The sequence below is a fragment of the Papaver somniferum genome, unplaced genomic scaffold (genome assembly GCF_003573695.1).
Source record: "Papaver somniferum cultivar HN1 unplaced genomic scaffold, ASM357369v1 unplaced-scaffold_114, whole genome shotgun sequence".
Taxonomy (NCBI): Eukaryota; Viridiplantae; Streptophyta; class Magnoliopsida; order Ranunculales; family Papaveraceae; genus Papaver; species Papaver somniferum.
The window spans coordinates 3774975-3791454 of NW_020620381.1; the positions used below are offsets into that span (position 1 = coordinate 3774975).

The window sequence follows — 16480 nt, forward strand, 5'->3', positions numbered from 1 at the left end:
AATTTGCTCCTTATCTTTGTATCTTTCCAAAGGCACGATGTGAAGAAAACTTCGTAACCGCCCCGTGTTTTTCTCCACGTCTGGAGTTATTGCCACGTCGTCGCCTTTAATGTATTTTTCACTTGTTAACTGGGGACGCCGATTCACTGTCCCAGAAGTTATATCTCCTATATAATCTTCCTAGGATAGAGAAAACATGTTTTTATTTTCTTCTCCCTTTTTTACGAAGTTCAGAACTTTTGTTATCTTTCTTCTCTGTCTTTTGTTGTTCCTTCTTAACTCCTTGTCTGCTTCAAGTCGGTAAGGGCTTTTTTCTCCTTCTTTTTCCTTTTTAAGGTTACTTTAATCAATGATTCTCTCCACTGTTTTTCAACTGTAAAGTTCCTTAGGGATCGCCAATGTCGTCTCCGTCTTTTTCTTGATGTTTCGCCGGTTTTTCATCATTATAAGTTTTGATTCTTTTCTTTCGTTCACAATTTATAGTGCTGAGAAGAGACCTGCGAGAACTCCGAGTACCAGCCGTTCTTCCGGCATATATGATGCTGCGTATTTAGAGATGGTGAAGGCTAAGCATCGTCCCCAGAGATTTCAAGTCACTTTTGCCAGTCCGGAGGGTCAAGCCGGTGTTTTGACCAAGGATATTTCTGAGACTAACCCTTGTGGTCCCAACGAGATAATCGTGACAGTGGGACATCTAGATGCCGGGCTTCGTCTTCCTTTTTACTGTCCATTGGATTATTTCCAGTACGAGGTACTCTGCCTGCTCGATCCTCAGCGAGCCATCTTACAGCCAAATGATAACTTTTATCGGATCGTCCGAGAAAGTGCTTGGCGATATAAAGGTAGGGTTACTAATCATGAATTGAACAAGTTTGTTCCTTCTCAGAGGGATTTTTATTCTCCCACGAACTTCGTGGAGAAATACTAGTGTCAGCAGTACGATAAGTTTAATGGCTTCGGGGTGGGCATCTCCAGGTCTCGCCGAACTCTGAAAGGTTCCCTGTTTATATCCGATTTATATCCTCCTAATCCAACTAATTTCACCCTTCGTAAGACACGCGACCCAAAGTGGTTCTTAGTTCCTCTTTGTATTCTGGTTCCTTATATTTATGGCTGGGAGGAGCTTGGAAACGTTCTTCTGGAGCTTCCCGAGATGCATAACAATTTGCCGCCTTATAGTTCATGGGAGCTTAGGTGGGTCATTCCTCTTAGGCGTCCATCGCAAACCACCAGAGCTATTGAGGATGCTAAGGTAGAAAATATTGTTTTAATATTTTAACGTATATATACCTTTCCCATGTTTTATGCCTTAGCATTTGACGCCATTTTTTGACAGAGGATGAGGGTTGTTAATGGTTCTGGCCCATCTACTTTTCCTGTGGAGATTGCAGAACATGCTTCGGATGTTGATATTGGTGCTCTTTTTGGTGAGAATGAGATGATGGACCTTGGTAAAGGATTTTTTGATGATCTTGATCAAGCATTGTTGCATGAATCCGTCAATCTCGATGGCACTGCTACCATATCGGAGGTGGGGATGCCCCAGGAGAGTAATCTCGCTGATAAGGGTGTTCCCTCCCATGGAGGTGCTTGGATTGGAGTTAGTGGTGGTGGTGTTGTTATACTGGTGTGTCAAGTGGTGTTAGTGTTGGTACTGGCGTACCAAGTGCTTTTAATAGTGGTTTTCCTTCTGCTCCAGCAGTTCCTTCTAGTTCTTCTCGCACCGTTTTTGGTGGAGGATCCGACGCGATGGCAATGTTATGCTCGGCTGAGCGAGACGAGCAAGCTCGTATCTTAACTTCCTTGAATAAGTCCGCTCATCATCAGCTTGTGTAGGCGGTATGTCTTAAAACTTGACTACGTTTTTAATAGTATGTATTTGTTAGTGCCCCCGTCTAATTGGTTATGTTGTCTGATGTACTAGAGAGTAACAAACTGAGGGTTGGCGTGTTGTCCGAGACTCGTGTTGCTAGGAGGCGAGCCAGGGATGTGGAGCGCGAGAACTAGCATATGCGTCTCGCTGTGGAGATGGCTAAGAAGGAGGACTTGTCCTTTCGCCATGATAAGAAGGAATTGGAAGGTATTTATTCCCTCCTTTGTCTAAATTTTTAGACTACATAATAGGTTATGGAATTCTGAATTAGTCCCTCTATTGGTAGCCACCGTCATCCGTTTGGAGGAGAAGATAGATAATAATGCTCATAAGCATGCTAGAGAACTTTGCAGTCTAAAACTCGATGTGAGCTCTCGTCGGTGCAAAATTGATTCCCTGGAACATGAAATTACACAACTTCAGACTTATGTGGATGTTCACCGAGATCGCATTGTTGAGCTTCGTGCGATGTTAGATAAAGTTAAGAAGGTGGTTGTAGCTCGCTCGGATGAGATCAAGCTGCTCCGATCTCAGAAGGATTGAGTGGCAGTACAATCATCTGCCCCAGCTAGTTCAGGCAGAGGATGATAGAGAAGAGATTTCTCGACTTAAGCGAGAGTTTATCCACCTTAAGAAGGAGCGCGGTAGACATATGTTATCGTGCCCGGATGGTGGTGTTGCCATAAGTCCTATTGAAGTACAGATTAGTGCTTTAGATAATCAGAAAGCCCAAGTGGAACAGAGCTTAGTTTCAGTTTTATTTGAACATGACGGTTTCCTATTAGCAACTTTTGATTTTATATATTTCGTTCCTTGTGAAATTTCCTTTAGGTTAACTGTCTCCATTTGCTATCTTGCAGAGACTCGTAAGAGCAACGCAATAATGGAGAGGCAGTTGGAGGATGTGAAGGGAAAAAAGCAAAATATTGATGAAGAGCTTAATGATTTGGTGACCCTCCATGAGGAGGAATTGGAGGCCGACCGAGCGACAAGAAGAAGATGATGATCAATCTTCATGCTTAGTACAAGGTCAAGATGACAAATGCATGTAAAGCCACCATCTTGCGAGCGCCAAAGAGCCGCTGCTGCCAATGTTGTAGTTCCTACTGAACCTGTGGAGTCCGAATCCGAGCAAGTTGCTCCTGATGTTGCCGAGGGAAAGGATCAGATGGAGACTGGGCAGGGTGCTCCTGGTGAGGAACAATCGTGATGCTCCTTTGTTTTGTTTTGGTGTTAATTACTCTTTGGTCATTTTTGTTACTATGCCCTCGTGTTGTCGAGGAGATGTAAAGTTGTTGGTAGTTTGTCCTCGTGCTCCTTCAGAGGAAATATTTAAAGGTGGTTCTCTTGACAGTGTTACTTGTCAAGTCCTCTACTTTTTGGAGGCGTTATTTTACTAATCATTTTTTGTCAAGTCCTCATATTGGGAGGCAATGGCGTTATTTTACTAATCATTTTTTGGTAAGTCCTCATATGTGGGAGGCAATGAATACGTTCTTTTGAAGTATTTATTGATATGGATGATAATTTCCCTTGTTGAATATATCACCTAATGCTTTTATTTTGGCGGCTCTGAGGGGCTTTTTGTGCATACTATTAGTCCAACCAGGGGTGACAAAGCGCGTCAAGGAGTGATTAGTTCCTTAATTGGATAGGGCATCTCTTACGGTGTATGTGTTGGGCTTGGATTGTGGAACATTTCCTTTCTCGCCTTAGCTTCATGCCTAAATGGGCTTGGTTTTTTAATAGTGTCCAGTTTAGGTTACACAGGACCCTAGGTTAAGTGATCAGTTGTTTGAGTCACTCATTTTTTAACCATTGTTTGGAGGGCGACACCTCGGTCAAGTGATTCTTTCCTTAGCCAAAGGCGAGTTCCTTGATTCTGGATATCCCCTGTTATGGCAGGACATCATCCGATTTCGTGATCGTGATGACATTACCTTAGATCTAATTCCGTCTTAGGTAGCTTAGGTGTCCCCTGCTTCATTCGGTTAGATGGAATTTCCTTAGGTCTGTGTCCGCCTTGGGCAGTTTAGGTATTTTACCGGCGTCATCCGTTGTAGAATGAAAGGTGTGGCTAGCGTCGTGCCATAGTCTTGATGTGCTTTGGTTATGATGCAGTTATGGAATGATTATTATAAATGAAAGTGCAAGAAATGATGAAAAAATTTCAAGAGATAACATAGAAACTTATAAGCAAATTAATAATAAAACAAATAGATAAATAAAAGAAAGAAATAACCAATGAAAATAAACGACAAGTGAACAAAAGGATAAATTTTATTATTCTTAAAAAAGGGTTTATAAATTCTTAGTACATTCCGATAAGGTTTCATTCCCTTTTACAAATAGGGATTCAAACCCAACTTTCATAATTTGACCTTCTAAGGGATCGGCTGTTTAAGCACTGTATTGGTTGAGGTACGTAATGTTCCATGGGGATTCTAATTCTTCTCCATTGGGTTTGAGAAACATGTATACTCCATCACCTGCCTTGGTGATAACTGTAAGTGGTCCTTCCTAGATGGGTGCAAATTTTCCTGACTCGCGCTGATATGGCGGGAATTCGCGCCAGAATTTGTCGCCTGGGACAAATTGCCTCTGATGAACACGTTTGTTGTATTCTCGGGCTAACCTCCGATGGTAATTTTCTATCCTTTGAAGAGATATTTCTCGGTTTTACTCGAGATATTCTAGCTTAGCGAGTATCATTTCCGAGAGGTTAGGTTTTTTTCCCAATCTTCGGTTTTAGTTGTTGGGATCATCGCTTCAGTTGGTATGATCGCTTCGGTGACATATATTAGAACGAAGGGGGTCATCCCTGTTGCTTCTCTTCGGGTGGTCCAACAGGCCCATGGAACATTGTATAATTGCTCACACCAGTTATCCCCATGTACATCCAGCTTCTTTTTGAGCATGTCAGCGATGGTTTTGTTAGTGGCCTCTGCCTGACCATTACTCTCGGGGTAGATGGGTGTGGATTTATTGTTCCTGATATTGAAGCAGTTAAAGATGAGATCAATATTTTTCCATCTGAGTTGGACCGCATTGTCTGATACGATGGAGGCTGGGGTACCAAAGCGATATATGATGTGCTCGAAGAGAAATTTAAAGACATCGTCGTCTCTAATGTGCCTGAGGGCTGAGGCTTGTACCCATTTTGTGAAGTAATCCGTGCCAACGATTAAGTATTTTCGCTGCCCTGTACCAGCTCGTAGGGGCCTAACGATTTTTACTCCCCACTTGGCGAATGGCCGAGGGCTTAGTTCAGATTTTAAATCCATTGAAGGGGCATGCCTTCGTTTACCAAATTTTTGACATTATAAGCATAGTTTTTCCATTTTCTTGGAGTCTTCGTTCATGCGAGGCCAGAAATATCCTTATAGTCTGGCTTTGTGATCTAGGGATCTTCCCCCGCTATGGTTCCCTGCGTAACCATAATGTGTTTATTTTAATATTTCTTGGCTTTAAACAAAGGAAAGGCATCTAAATAAAGGTCCCAGATATGACTGCCTATACAGTATGCCGTCCCTGAGTTAGTAATTTCCTGATCGTGATATCACTTTGTGTGCGAGATTCTGGTTGCTTCGGAGATCGCAATTGTCTATGTATTTCATGATCGGGGTTCTCCAATCATCCTCGGGAAAAGCCTCTTCTTGGCTTGTTGTTCCTACATTAAGAATTTCCATATTTCCTTCTATGGGTATGGAGGGAAGCATTACCCTCTCAATTCTTACGGTTGTATCCTCCGGATCTGTTGTCATGGAGACAAGGAAAGCTAAAGCATCTGCGTGCCTATTGTTGTTCCTGCTTTTGTGTTAGAAAGTGATGTTAGGTATCTTCCCAATATAGTGTTTGCCGAGTTGAAGATATCGCTGCAAACATGCATCGGAGGCCTGATATATCCCATCTATGTGTCGGACGATAAGTTGTGAGTCAGTCGTGAGTCTCACTTCATCGATAGCAAGTGCAATTATTACTCGTAGAGCATGTATGAATGTCTCGTACTCGGTTATGTTATTTGTGGATGGGAATTCTAACCTCAGACTGTAAACGATCCTTCGGCCTGTCGGAGTTGTGAAGACCATTTTGATGCCCGATCCTTCCGAGTTACACGACCCATCCACAAAGACTTCCACCTCCTTGGGTTTTCCGGTCGAAGCAGTTCATGTGGATCTTCTAGCTCGTCCTCCATTCCCGGGATTTATTAAATATCATCGGTATCGTCTAGGGGAAAGTCAGATATGAAGTCTGCAACGACTTGGGATTTTATTGTAGTTTGGGCTTGATACTTTACCCTGGACTTTTTATTTGGGCTCCCCATTTGTAGATTCTTCCTACTCTATCGGCATGGTTTAGAATATATTTTATTGGAGATTTTGTAATGACTTTCACAGTGTGTTCATGAAAATACGTTCGCAACTTTTGCGTCGCGTAAACTAAGGACATCATGATTTTCTCGATTTTAGAGTAGTTCTTCTCTTCAGATGTCAGAGTCTTACTTATGAAGTAGATAGGCTTATCTACTTCTTTATCTATGCGAGTTAGTACCTCACTGATCAAAGTGTTAGTCGTCGACAGGTAGATATAAAGGTCTTCGCCTGGATCGGGCTTTTGTAGGATCGACAAAGTGGCCATATGTTCTTTTATCTTTTGGAATGCTTCTTCGCACTCGGCGCTCCATGAGAACTTTTCGCCCTTTTTCAAAGTATTGAAGAAATCTTTACATTTGTTGGACGATCTAACTATAAACCTTCCCAAGGATGTTGGCCGTCCATTTAGTCTCTGCACGTCTTTGATTGTGGAAGGCAAGGGCAACTCTAATATGACTTGCGCCTTGGCCGGATCAACCTCGATGTCTCGCTTGGAGACTGAGTATCTCAAATTTTTTCCAAAGGTTACCCCAAAACCACATTTTGCTGAGTTGATTTTCATGTTGAATTTCCTCATTTGTTCGAAAATTTCTTTGAGATTGTTAGCATGGTCTTGTGGGAGATTGATGTTGACGAGCATATCATCCACATATACCTTTAGGGTTTTGTGTATCCAACTGTCAAAAATTTTTTCCACCATTCTCTGATAGGTCGCGCCGGCGTTTTTTAGTCTGAATGGCATCTTAGTATAACAGTATAGGCCTCGTAGAGTGAAGAAGGAAGTGTGCTCTTGATCTTCCTCGACAAGAGGGATTTGGTTATAACCCGAATATCCGTCCATTAGGGACAGTTATCCATATCCAGGTGTGCCTTCTACGAGCTGATCGATATTGGGGACTGGAAAGCTGTCCTTTGGGCATGCTTTATTAAGATCACTATAGTCGATACAGATACGTACTCCTCCATTTTTCTTTGGGACTATCACCATGTTATATTTCCATATCGGATATTGTACTTCTCGGATGACTCTTGATGCCTCCATCTTCTTCAATTCGTTTTGTATTGCTTCATGATACTCTGGTGCCACCTTTCGCATCTTTGTCCTTATAGGCTTATGCTTCGGGTTAATTTTCAAGTGATGGGAGCAGACCTCTGGGTCTATCCCAGGCATGTCTTCCAAGCACCATTCAAATACATCATAATATTCTTTTAATACTTGTACCAGTTTTTCTTCTTTCTCTTTGTCGAGGAGAGTTCCTATCTTAACCATACCCGGGTTTTCGGGTGTTCTGATGTTTACCTCCTTCGTAGGTGCCGAGGCCGAGAAGTTTGACTTAAGCTCTCCAACATCGGAGAGGTTCTGTAATTTCTATAAGGGCTCCATGGGTGAGTCTGAGGTTGGCACATTTTTCGAGGTTGGCACCTTGTACGCGCGCCTTGCTTCGTTTGTTTCTAAAATGTAAGCATCGATTTCTTCTTTGTTTTTGGCATTCTTAGCCCTTTTCTTCTTTTCTTTTGGGAAATTTACTCTATTTCGACATTTTGTACGTCCATATTGTAGCAATACTTTGTTTCACCTGAGTCTCCGATGATCTCCGCGATCCCATCGAGGGTTGGAAACCTTCGTCTCTGGTGATAAGTTGATGCGACTCCTTTGATGTTATGGACCCAGGATCGCCCGACAATGGCTGTGTATGGTGAAAGTATGTCCACTACACAGAATGTGGTCAAGGTGAGGATTTTTCCTACACTGATTTCTAGAGTTACCTCGCCCCTTGGGCGAGTAGACGATCCATTGAAGCCAAATATGTCATAGGTAGATGGTATCAGGCATTCGTCCCTTAGACCCATTGATAGGTGTCTAAAACACTCAATTTTGATAACGATTTCTTACACTTTTCTTATTAGTTTTCTTGGAATTTTGTATATTACGCTTCTTTTCTATGTTTTTAGGAATGACTCGAAGTTGCGAAAAGGAAGGAATAGCGCCACTAACTTCTTTCTGTTAAATGTTTTACATCAGGAAAATTTCCAAGACATGGTCCCATCATAGTTTCAATTTGGTTATACCAAAATAGAACTTGTGTGGTGGTAGAATTGAGTCATCTGGCTATTTGTTATGGGCCTAGCTAACACTGGCTCGGATATTCTACACTCTGTAGAAGAAATGGACTTCACACAAGTTCAGTGGATGTCACACAAGCCCAGCACACATGTTGGTGGAGAAAACAATTCAAGAATGAAAATTAGGTCTCTTGGCTACACAGAAAGGGGATCTAGTCCATCAGTTCTATCCAGCAGAGGGTACATTTCTTCTTCTTGTCTGCCGGAGATCGAGATGGGCATTCGAGCGAGAAATCAATTAAGAGAAATACATCCAGTGGTTGTTTACAAAGGTTAAGTGAGAGGTTCAAATGTAAGAGGAAAGAAATCAGGTGGAGTGAATTGGCTGGCATTGTAGGGAAGAAATGAAGCTGTTGCTGCTCCAAGACTCAGTTGCCGTCACTGGCCAAGGTTCATTGTCTGCCAAGGGTTGAGGGGTGAACTGAATCTTAGAAGCAGAACGAGAAGATGGTCCTGTTGTCATCGTTTGTGGGTGAGCAAAACATAACAAGAAGATTGGAGAAGAACGGAAGAGATTACAGATTAATACTATCAGGCTGTGCATACTCACTGTTCGACAGAAAAGCTGAACCAGCCTGTTTGTGTGGGTACTGTGTACTGTTGGTTTGAAGAGGTGGAGTTGGAGGTACGAATTACAGAACTGTCTGGTGTCGATTATGGGTGTTTACACAAGGAGATACTGCTCTAGTCTTGGCTGTACACACCAGCAAAGAAAGAGAGCTGAAATGGGTAAAAAGAGGGAAGAAATGTGTTAACTGCAGTTAATGTATTGAGAGTGTGCTGGTGCTTTTAAGATTGAGAAGAAACAATGGGTTAGTCTGCCAGATTTCTCGTCAGTAACAAAGGTTTCTGCTGTTATAACCATGGCTACAATGGGGTTGTTTTGTATGCGGAGTTGGCTGAAGAAACTTGCCAGGAAACGGTGAAGAAAAGTGGTTGCTGCTATGGGTCTTGGTGGTGTTTATTCTGAGAGCTTGGCAGAGTTTTGTAAGTCTAGTTTCTGGTAGCAAGAAAGTACCAGTTCTGTGCTAGTTATGTTCAGCTGTGAGCCATGGCTCTGTAGGCAGTGAAGGAGGTGCATATGGCAGTTGTTGGAATCTTATAACTAAATAGAAGAAGCCGAGTAGAACAAGGCTACAGGTAGTTCAATTTGAGGGTCAGTTGGCAGAGGCTAGAAAGTGGTGTGTTGGGTCAAATCTGTGTTGGTTAGTCATGGCTCGATGGCTATGTATGAGGCTTTCTGGCAGTGACTAGGATCAGACTTTGAAGCCTACAGGATATGGAGACTTGGGCGCAAATTTATTTTAATTTTGGAAGGAGTTTACTGCCGTGAATATAGTCAGAGTGCTGTCTTGGCCGTGATTTTTGTGTGATGAATGGTTGAGATTTGGAAGCTGGCAGAGTTTGTATTGAACAAGGACTGTTGGGTCTGTATTAGGTCACGATATTACAGGGCAGAAGAGCTATATAAGGAGGCGCAGAAACTCGAGAAAAAGCTACCTCTTTTTACACAGGAAACGACACAGCAGGCGTTTGACAGAAGTTCTCAACCAGTTCTTCGTCACCAGCTCACCTGGATTTTCTAAACCAAGTGTTTGCTTTCCATCTTCTTTTAAATTTAATTCTTTCCATGAACCTCAGTATGCGTAGCTAATTCTAAATATTGATTGGGGAGGATTTCAAAACTCCGAGCATGTTTTATTAATCAATTCAACCAAGTTATTCTTTCATAAAAATTCTTTTGTTGATTATATTTCCCGTTTATATGACCATGAGTTGTTTGCTAGCTTCGAAGTGTGTAATTAGGTAACTTGAATGCAACTCTAATGCTAGTATTGAGAACTTTAATCCGTAATTGTTAGAGTAATTTTTACATAAGTAGCGGTGCACAATTTGTCGCGAAGGGATTTTGTATGCAATAGTGTGTAAAAGATAACCCTAGGTTAATGTGTCGAACTTATGAGCATGTGACTAGGAACAACTTGATTCATAAATATTAATGCAATTGTTTGAATTACACCTAGAGAGCATATTTTAGGTGGTTCACTTGATTAGAATCCACTAGAGAACTTATTCTATGTGGTGATATTTGGAGTCTAAAGATTAGTTGAACTTATAACTTGTCTAAACGTTGTTAACAATCAAAATTATTTGAAAGTAGAACTTGTATGATTAATAATATCTTATTTGGTAGTGGCGAATGAATCTCTAGTCAATTTCATCTTATAATTTGAATTACAATCTTTGCAAGTTTCAGAATTTGTGTTTCCCAACAACATCAATTTGTCTTACATAATAACTTAAAACTCACACCTCCCTGTGGATACGAACTCAACTTGCCTCACTACTTCTTTATAGATTTGTGTAGCAAAAGAGAATTATTATTGATAGGTTGACAACCTCATCAACCATTTGTTTGAACGTTTCATAAAATAGGATTTCGACAGAAATTCCTCCGTCGATTAATATCTTAGGCATTTCCACGGTAGTGACTTTGTCTTTTCTTCCTCGCCCTCGTTCCCAGGGAGTGCGATGGCCATCATAACGACTAGTGGATCATTGTGGTTCCGTCCTCCGTCAGGTGCTTCAGAGGCTGAAAAGCTGATAGGCTGTTTCATCCACTCCTCCATGGGGGGTTCCTTTGCCACACTGAAAACTTTGTCACTTTCGAAGTTTCTCTTGTGAATTCGTCATGTGATACTTCCTTCGTGTGTGGGAGCAATGATAACAGAGTGCGATATCGTGTTGCATCCCAAATATTGTGCCTCGCGAGGAATTTCCACACGAAGTACGGGTGGTCCTGCCACTGGTTGGATCGTTGGTTGTGCGATGTATTCCTGGAGTTTACCGTCATCAATCAGGTCTTGCACCATTTTCTTCAGATCTCTGCACGAGTCTGTTGGGTGGTTGTAGAACTGGTGGAATTCATAGAAATATGTCTTGTTCTTAGCGCGCTCGGGCTGCGGTCCTTTATTCCATGGGTAAGTGATCTTACATTTTCCATCGATCTTCTTGAAAATCTCGGATATGGAGGTGTTTAGCTTCGTGTAGACTGAGTCTACGAATTTTCCCTTCTTTTATTGGGCTTGGTCTCGCCCTTTCCATCCTCCACTTTGATGTTTATCGAACTACGAGGATCCATTGTTGGATTGCCCTGCTCCTCGGACTTGTGTCTGAGGGTTCTGTGGTTCTACGAAATTTGCTCCTCTACTGTTTCCTCTGACCAATTTGTCATAGGTCCCGTCTTGGAGTTATTCAAGGGCTATGTAGTCCTCTTGAATTTCTCTCAATTTCCCTATACATGGTTGCATGGTTTCGTAAATGCGGACGAATATGGGGTCTGTTTTCCTTAGACTGTGTTTGAAGCCCAAGATCGCATAGGCCTCTGGGACTCTTCCGATCTCGGCGCATAATTTTCTCCAGCAAGTCACAAGATTGCGGAGAGACTCGTTTGGCCCTCGAGCTAATTGGAATAGCATGTCGATCTCGGGTTTGACTCGGCTATTATGCATGTATGCCTCTAAAAATAGCTCGGGTAGGTGGGCGAATGACTTAACCGATTCTTTCGGAAAATTATTGAACCACATTAGGGCTTCGTCTTTTAGACTTGCCGGAAAGAACTTACACTTCACGACATCGTAGTAACTTCATTGTGTCAATGTCATGCTGTAAGACCTTAGATGTTTGATCGCTTCCCAGTCCCGCTGAAGGGAGTTGCGAACGTTGGGAGTGAGCATTTCCTTTGAAATGATTGGGCCAATAGACTCTTCGATAGGGGAGATTGTCCAGACTCTTGCATTACTTCTGCCAACTTTTGGCCTCCTTGTCTTCCTGTAGCCTCTCTGCACATAGCTTCGAGTTGGCAAGTCGGACTTTCAATATGCCTTGTTTCGGCCTTCTTCCTTCTTCCTTGCGCTCTTTCGGACGAGAAAGAAGCTTCCGGCGGCGATACCTTGATCTCCCTGAGTCCTCGTCCAATTGTTCGACATACGAAACTATCTTAGAACGAGTCGAATTTGAAGTCTCCCCTCGCTTGGGGTTTATGGCTGCAGATGTTCTCGGCCGCGCGGTTGGTTTTAGTTTCATTTTATTTCTTATTTTCTCGTCTATGCTTGTATCGACATCGGACTGTGCTCCTTGTTTATAACTCCTCTACTTCCCTTAGGAAAGTGATCCGTTGTTTCCTCGTTCGAGGTATCATAGATATGGACTCGCTCATCGTATTGTAAATTCTCGAAATGATTCTCCTCCTCGGGGATCTCCTATATGATAGTGAGTGGCACTTTTTTCTTCGCTTTGCGTTTCATCTTACGGTTTTTCCGTTCTAGCCTTTAGTAACATTTTTCTAACTATATCATTCTTTCCTCCTGCGCCTTTTGCGCTTTTATGGTAGCTGCAATAGTAGCAGTGGTGTCGTCAAGGTTTGAAATATTATCCTTCTTTGCTCCGTTATTTACCATTTTCCTTGGCAAAGGATTCAACCCTCCTGGTTGAGTTACATGGATATCGTCCTGTCCTTCAAAGGGATTCCCCTCTTCGTCAGAGCTAGAGTTGTCTGTCAACCCTTCCCGGTATTGGTTATCGGGTTGTCCCTCTCCTGGGAGTACACCGTTGTGCATAGTTTCTTCTAGCTCCATTTCGTCTAGTCCTCCGGGTTGGGCTCCACCAGTTTCACCTTGGCTCGTGCGAGAAGATCGTATCGTCACCATCCCCTTACCTGCGATATATGCAATAATGTTTAATTTCTGTTTTCTTTTAGAAAAATGGGACCCTAAATTTGCAGGTCATGTGTACTTACTAAGTCATAGTTCAGACTGGACAATTTAGTATAAGAAGACTTATCATAAATTTTGGAGACATGTGATGATGTCAAAACATTCCCCACTTGCATAAAGATTTAGTGATGGAAAAAAGGCGTTTTGTTTTCTTTTTTTCGAGAAAACTACCTCCTTCTACACATCATACCATTACTGGGAAAAAACCAAGTTATGACGATTGAGCACGTTTTCCAATTTTAGGAAACATTTCTCAACATCTTTACACTTTTGATTTAAACAAACTTTGAGTTTGATGAATGATAATGTCTCATTAATCTTTCCCCTTGACTTAGAGTTAGATTTCTAAGAAGAAGATTGTGGATTATCTTGAGTTATTTAAAAGATGAAGAACATCATGAATAACTCGTCTTTTCAACTTTCATAGGATGATATTTTCTCTTATGAAGTTTACTGACTTAAACTTCTTCCCAGCCTTTTCATGGAGGAGATCGCTTGAGTGCTGTTTTGAAGTGTTTAAAGCTTCATTTTCACTCTGATCTTCAACTCTCCTGAGCATCTTGAGGAAGGTACAAAAAATCTTAAAAGAACGAAAATCTTAAAGAAAATCAATGAAAAATATGTAGATCTGATGATTCTGAGGCTCTTCAGGACTTCACTGATCGTATGGATCGTGTTGCGTCCGAGATCTACTCGCGAATTTAAAGAATTCTACACAGTGGTGTGAAAACCACTTCTCTTAGAGAGATTATGAAAAACCTATAGAGCTGCTACTAGGGAGGTAGATTAAATCTTCATACCTCCCTGTTTCTAGCGCAAAAATGTAACTGCATCTTTTCTGATGGCTACATCCAAGTAGATCTAAAGGCTATAAAACTACTAACATTCAAGATTCAAAGATAAACAAGATGTAAAGAACATGAAAGTAAATATTGACACAAGTATATAACGTGGTTCGTCCTTGGAGACCTACGACCACCGGAAAGAAGATGTATTCTTTATTGATTAAGGTCTTACCCTTGAAAGATTTACAAATTTCACTTAGATTTCTCACTTTCTCTTTATCTAAGTCTCTGTCTCTGGAATTCTGTATAGAAAGACCATCTAACCTTACATGTCCAATTCCTTCTACATGGACTGGTATTTATAGACAAGTTAGACTCGTGAAGGTATGGCCTGATCTCGTAGAGTTGGTGGAGCTATCGTACATCTTCTCGTTACTTCGGACGAGCTCTATACTATCCCTCGTGATGCCCTTCTCGGTTCTCCTTCCGAGTTATCTCTTCTTGTGTGTAATCATGTCGCTCTTCCTTGGAGAATCTCGTGTTGCATCATCCTTGGGTTATAGTATAGATCGTCCGAGCCTTCTGAAGTGATGTAGAATTTCCCATGCCTCATCTGATCTCCATTAAATGCATTCCTTTTTTTTAGACTTGACCGTCTGAGTTGATTAGACCACTTCTCACACGCGTCATTCATGTAGTGTTGCAGCAGGCGTCTCGATTCAGAAGAAATCACCTTTTAGAGTATGATTCGATACTTCTATCTCATCACCTTATCATGAAACTACCCCTTGAGATGTTGACACGTGGAGATCGGGTATTTTACCCTCACAGCGGTTCCAATGGTTACTGTTACCATCTTATTTCCGATGCACCAGAGACAGTGCAGAAACTTGGTGTTTCCACAGTGATTCTGAAACTTTAACGGTTCATCGTAGTCAATTATCGTACCTGCAGAAACACAGAAGAAAGTTTAGAAGCTCGGAGTGAGAATTCAGAAACATTGCTGTTACGGACGCCTAGTGGATGTCAATCATGCAGGACAGTGATTCTAGTTCCACTATCTCCATTGCATATTAGAAAAGCGAGGCTTCTTTGCAGATTACAAACCCCCTGTTTCATATTAGAAAAGCGAAGCTTCATTGCAGATTACAAACCCCATGTTTGTTAATTAGTTATGTGAAATGCATATGCCAAACAAAAGAATGTGTGCTAACTGAAAGTCGGAAGCATTTTCAAACAAAAGAAAAACACTTAAATTAGCAAACCAATTTAGTTAGTTTTTTTTTTTCAATTTAAAAGAATAAATACAAGATTCTACAAACAATTATTTTTACACGCTGCACTCCTTATAATTATAATTTTGATGGAATTATAATATTAACATCAATTAACCATTTAAGCAAGATGAGCAATGTCAACTTCATCAGGGATTCGGAAAGTATCTGCTGCGCCGAACTTTCTCTGCTCTTCTTCCATTTCTTCTGCAGAGTCTTCTTCCTCATCTCCATCATCATGGCTGCCGCTATGTGTAGAGGGATCATGGACACTTTTGGACCGACAGTCATGTGTTGCAAGCATGTTCACTTGACCAAGGTGGGATATCTCCACCAGGATGGTGTCGTCATCAAGAGGGAGAGGTTGCTTCCATGGTTCACCATCGATTCTCATGAATGTATGGTCAACTACACCCTTATGGAACTCAAAGCGGATCCGTTGTGCCTACATGAATAATGGAATGAAAAGGTTAGCTAATTCTGTTGTTCCGAGTATATTTTGTAGACAGCTAATGTTGCCACAGTAGTTAGCAATGGCTGTATATATGCAACATCATCTCATGATGTAGCTTAGGCCGCTACAGAAGGTCAAGTATAAACCTATATTGAACATTTGTGAACATGGCCGAACCTGTGCAAGACGAGTCCCATGACCCTTTGGAGCAAGCAGAGCGAGCCCATGCCAAGCATCCCTAAAACCCACAACCTCAAGAAGACCATCATCTACATATGGCGGGGTCAAGTCTCTCTGCAGATCTCAATAGCCAAGACAAGAAAATACCTGTTAGTAGGTGAGAAGAATTACAAGGAAATTTTTTTCAAATTGGTTGCAAGTTTAATTATATCTTCGTAACGTCTATGGAGAAGGTGACTTTCATAGAAGAACTCACATCTCGCTTTTTCTTCTTATCTGGTGTACCCCATGGATTTAGTCCACCAGAAAAGCTAGGTAAGTTCAAACAAATAATTGACCTAATGCTGAAATTAGAGTACGTGAGTGTTAGTAATATGTTGGCATGGCTTATACATTACAGCCTACGAACCATATTATATCCAAAAATATCAGGTCTGAAATTAAAGACTACACTTGCGAACAGCAAACTGGCAACACTAGAAACATATCAAATAAGCTGTGATAAAAATAGTCAGGGCTATAAAATTTGATTTATATAAGAGAAATTCTATTCACCTGTGAGGTATCTCAAGATCTTCCCACTGACCATGTCTTTTCATGATCTTAACCTTTGAAAGCTGAGCTATATTGCTGCATATAAGA

At 41.5% G+C, this 16480-nt stretch overlaps 1 protein-coding gene and 1 long non-coding RNA gene across 5 annotated transcripts in view; one reads left to right on the forward strand and one right to left on the reverse strand.

The window, feature by feature from the left end:
* The first annotated feature begins 204 nt into the window (after nucleotides 1-204).
* On the forward strand, nucleotides 205-3320 carry LOC113328800. The gene is made up of 5 exons (XR_003349562.1): nucleotides 205-300; nucleotides 484-1252; nucleotides 1337-1839; nucleotides 1925-2080; nucleotides 2734-3320. It is a non-coding gene; the product is annotated as an uncharacterized LOC113328800 (long non-coding RNA).
* An 11870-nt stretch (nucleotides 3321-15190) lies between these two features.
* Nucleotides 15191-16480, reverse strand: part of LOC113328909 (diacylglycerol kinase 5-like) — a 41699-nt gene continuing 40409 nt past the window's right edge. For all 4 annotated transcript variants that reach the window (XM_026575907.1, XM_026575904.1, XM_026575906.1 and 1 more), the window contains 4 exons: nucleotides 16394-16468; nucleotides 16095-16182; nucleotides 15836-15952; nucleotides 15191-15649 (listed from right to left, as the gene is read on the reverse strand). In XM_026575907.1, coding sequence (XP_026431692.1) covers nucleotides 15326-15649; nucleotides 15836-15952; nucleotides 16095-16182; nucleotides 16394-16468 — 604 coding nt within the window. In that variant the 3' untranslated portion in view covers nucleotides 15191-15325. The remainder of the gene's footprint in view (nucleotides 15650-15835; nucleotides 15953-16094; nucleotides 16183-16393; nucleotides 16469-16480) is intronic.